This window comes from Rhea pennata, chromosome 3 (genome assembly GCF_028389875.1).
Source record: "Rhea pennata isolate bPtePen1 chromosome 3, bPtePen1.pri, whole genome shotgun sequence".
Taxonomy (NCBI): Eukaryota; Metazoa; Chordata; class Aves; order Rheiformes; family Rheidae; genus Rhea; species Rhea pennata.
The window spans coordinates 116667482-116671723 of NC_084665.1; the positions used below are offsets into that span (position 1 = coordinate 116667482).

At 50.9% G+C, this 4242-nt stretch overlaps 1 protein-coding gene across 1 annotated transcript; it reads right to left on the bottom strand.

The window, feature by feature from the left end:
- Positions 1-289: 289 nt before the first annotated feature.
- Positions 290-3885, bottom strand: MYCN (MYCN proto-oncogene, bHLH transcription factor). Its single transcript, XM_062571166.1, has 3 exons — positions 3825-3885; positions 2588-3427; positions 290-1535 (listed from the first exon to the last, which is right to left on the bottom strand). The coding sequence occupies exons 2-3, from the start codon at positions 3324-3326 to the stop codon at positions 937-939; spliced, it is 1338 nt and encodes a 445-aa protein (XP_062427150.1). The 5' UTR covers positions 3327-3427; positions 3825-3885; the 3' UTR covers positions 290-936.
- Positions 3886-4242: the final 357 nt, after the last annotated feature.

The window sequence follows — 4242 nt, forward strand, 5'->3', positions numbered from 1 at the left end:
AGAAAAACTTCATTTAAAAGAAAAATAGTAAATGGCACATCATGTAATTGCTATTTATTTTCATAAACATGAGGTATTTCAAAGTGCTATAAGACGCAGCACTAAATGTACATTGTTGGAAGAAATTAAACACAGAACTTTGCAGTTACCCAGTTCTATGCACCAAACATTAACAAATACATTAACTGGAAGAAACAGGCTAGGAAAAGGCATATATAGTAAATTTCTTTACAAAAGTTTCTTAGTTCAAAAAAGTGATAAAGTAATATCTACTCAAAACTTTCACAACTCATTTTCATACGAAAATATAAGTATCAAATTTAGTTATGTATCAGCATCATACTAAAGTATACAGGCAATGTAAGAATTAGTACAGTACATAACAGAGATTAACAATATATTTGTATACAAAAACATGCTCCTCAAACATTGAGGTATTACAGTACTTAGGTATGAACTTCCAGTCTAATACTGGTAGCAAAAGCCACCTCTCATAACCCAAGACATGTACAAAAGGCAAGTGTGTAGATGGTATTTACAGAAAATTCCCACAGGGGTACAAATGCCAACCCCTAAAGTAACATCTGTTAGAACATAAGCACCATAAAAATTAGGAATGAACATTTTTAAACTCAACTAGATGTCATCAGCAGCTCCAAATGCTCACAACAATTTAGAAAAAAAAATCCCACCATCTACAGTTCTTAAGAAGAAAAACAAAGGCAGTCCATTCTTGTTTGGTAGTCTTGCAATAAAATTCTTGCAAGAACATCCATTTGCTCCGTACCCGGATAATATAGTTTGTCGATTACTTCAGGGACTGGATTGAAAGTAAAACCAACATTCTTAACGTCAAAAAACACAATTTTTTTAAAGAATCAAAAATGTGCAAAGTGGCAATGACTGTCCTGGTCAGCCAAAAGAAAAAAAAAAAGTTTAGCAAGTCCGCTTGTATTCTATTTTCTTTAGCAATTGTTGTTGTCTAGCTTGCAATTTTTCCTTTTCTAGCAATAACTTCTGCTCCTCTGCCTGAAGGGAATGGACATACTCAGTGGCTTTTTTTAAGATCACAACTTTTGCAGCTTTCTCATTTTTAACCAGTTCTGGAACATGGTCCCTTAATGTGAGGAAACTTGACCGTAGATCATTACGCCGTTGACGCTCCAGGATATTATGGTTACGTCGACGTTCACTATCCTCTGAATCAGAATTTCGAGGACTTGAACTCTTAGACTTTGGTTGGATCGTGGGTTTTACTGGACGGGGCACCTCGGTTTTTAACTTTTTCGGTGGTGGAGCATCTTCACTCTCCATATATGGAGAAGGAGCAGCATAATTATGCTGCTGGTGAATTGGTGCACAACGCTTTAAAATCAGTTCATTCTGCTGCGTCCTGACCGACGGAAAAGTAGTATTTTTAGGGCGCACTGTAATAGTGAGGGTGGTAACAGCCTTGTTGGAGGAGGAGCGCCTTTTCTCCACTGTCACAACATCAATTTCTTCTTCTTCATCCTCTTCCTCCTCATCTTCATCATCTTTCGGCAACACAAAATGGAAAATAAATGTTATTCTCACAGAAAATATTCAGAAAAAATATCAATATAGATGCATTTGTTGACAAAATACGTGCAGCAAAAGCAGCGATGAAATAAGTGCTACTGAAAATAGGGTGTGTCCACTATCTATAATCAGATATAGATCTAGAAAAATGTGTAATATATACAAAATGCATATTCAGACCTAGACATAATAACAATTATTTTGAAAATTTAATGTAATAATTTTACGGGCTTTTCTAAATGCTTCTGATCTTCAGTAAAAGCGGGGCTAACCACCCACATAACCTCCCTGGCAGAAGGAGTTTTTAGACGGAATGCCTGAATTTTTATTCCAGCCACAGAGCCGGGGTAGAAGACGCATGCACCGAGCCACAACGCAGCCGGGGGTTGGTGGAAAAGCAGCCGGGAAGTGGAACAATTGCTGGGTTTGTTCGGCTGCAGAAGGTGAAGCTGCTCCAGCCGGGGACCCTTTAAGCCGGCGTTTGGTGCACTGCCAAGAAGACAGCTGTTGGAAGTGCTTCCTCACCCAAAGCTGTCAAACCAGACATTAAAGGGACAGCAGGCTTTGAAACGCGGGGCAGATCACCAAGTTTATGGCGACGGTCATACGGCCCGGCTCATTCACCCAGGCCAAAGATCGTCTTAACCAAACCGGACTTTTCTGCGCGTTTCCGGGCACGCGAGCCGGGCAGCGCGAAGGCAAGGCCTCCGGCGCGGGGTGACCCCCCCCCACGGGCGCCCACGCGGCGCGGATGACACGCGCGGCAGCCGCCGCTCCCGCCCGAGGGGCCCCCGCGGGGGCGGGGCGGGGCGCGCGGGTGGGCGGCAGCGCCCGCGGCCCCCCCGGGCCGGGCCGCCCCCCGGGCCGCCGCCCCGGGCCGGGCCGCCGCGCCTGCTGCCGCCTGCCGGCCGCCTCTCGCGGGCACCGAGGGGGCCGGTGCGCGGCGCTTCCCGAGGGACGGCACGGCGCGGCGCGGCACGGCGCGGCGCGCAGGGAGCGGCGCTGCAGGCGCCCCTAGGCAGTTTACCCGAGTCGCTGAGCGTGTCGTCCCCGGAGCTGCTGCTGCTGCTGCTGCTGCTGCTGCTGCTGCTGCTGCGGCCGCCGTCGGCGGCGGGCGGCGCGGGGCGGGCGGCGCGGGGGCCCGCGCCGCCGGCCGCCGCCTCCCGCGAGCCGGCGGGGAAGGGGAACACCACGGCCGGGTCCACGCAGCGCGGCACGGCGGGGCCCGGCTCGGCGCGGCCCCCCGCGGCGGCGGCGGCGGCGGCGGCGGCGGCGGGGGGCGGCGGCGGCGGCGGGGCGGCGGCGGGCGGCGCTTTGCCCTGCAGCTTCTCGCTCACCGCCCGCTCCAGCTTCTCGCGGGCCGAGAAGCCGCTCCACATGCAGTCCTGGATGATGATGGAGTTGAGGTTGTTGCTCACGCCGAGGCCCGTCTCGAAGAAGTCCCCGCCGTCCGAGCCGCCCCACAGGTCGGCCTCTGGCGGCAGCAGGAGCAGCTCGGACGCCCAGTCCAGGGGGTCGGCGGGGCGGCAGCCCCCCAGGGCCGCCCCTCCCCACGGCATCGGGCCCCCCGCCGTCGGGTGCTCCTGCAGCCCGGCCCGGCTGGGGGACAGCGGAGGGGTGGGCAGCAGCTCAAACTTCTTCCAGATGTCTTCCCCTGGGGGAGCAGAGTCCGGCCCGCACAAATAAAAATCATCTTCGTCCGGGTAGAAACAGGGCTGCAAAGAGTCAAACTCGAGGTCTGGGTTTTTACTGACCATTCCGGGCATTACGGGTCTTCTCGCCGACTCCTGGCTCGGACAATTGTGTTAGAGGCAGTTTTTAGGGGTATTTCCACCAAAGGGAAGAGAGGCGCTCCCACGACCTGAAACTAAACCAAAAATAAAAATAATAAATAAAAACCCCACCCCACAATTAAAACACGAAAACCAGACAAAAACCTAGCACACTTCCTCTTAACCGAAAAAAAAAAAAAGCTCGTAATCAATATCAAGAAGCTGTGAGCCTTTCGCAACTTGAGAAAAATGCATCTCACACCTTTCCTCCCGACCAAGATATTCAAACAAAAACAATCAGGTAGCGCTACCGCATGCAAAGCTTTCTGCCTCCCCCCAGCGCGCCGCAAGGACACGAAACAAGCCAGCAAGGTACAGCAAAGATGCAGAGCAACCTCCGTGCTTTGCACATATCACTCGCGTGCTCTCCCCCAAACTGCTCCAAACGCTCCAACAGCAGAGTAACTGCAGACAGATGCAAGGCTTTGATACCGTAATCTCTCCAGAAAGCCCTCTTAATATGCCAGCAAAAGTAGAGGAAGTTTACTCCTTTTGTCATCTGCAGAACAGTGCAAAGGCGAGAGAGAAGGATGCAAAAAAGGGGGCGGAGGGGCTCTTTGCAACTTCGCAAATCGCCAGTTCATTCACTCAAAGCGAGCCAGAGAAATCCGCACAAAACACAAGGCGGCGGGGGGAGGGGGGAAGGAGGGGAAATTAGGCAGCAACAAAAATCATCAACCTTATGTAATAATCTCGCATTAAAAAGATGCATTAAAACCACACCGGCACCACCAACAAAGCCTGCTGATTTGCCAAGAAGGTACAGGAAGTTTTTCTCCCCCCTTTTTACAGTTTAAGACAAGAGCAAAGGAGAGGCTGCAAGGACAACAACTTTGCACATTTTGCCACT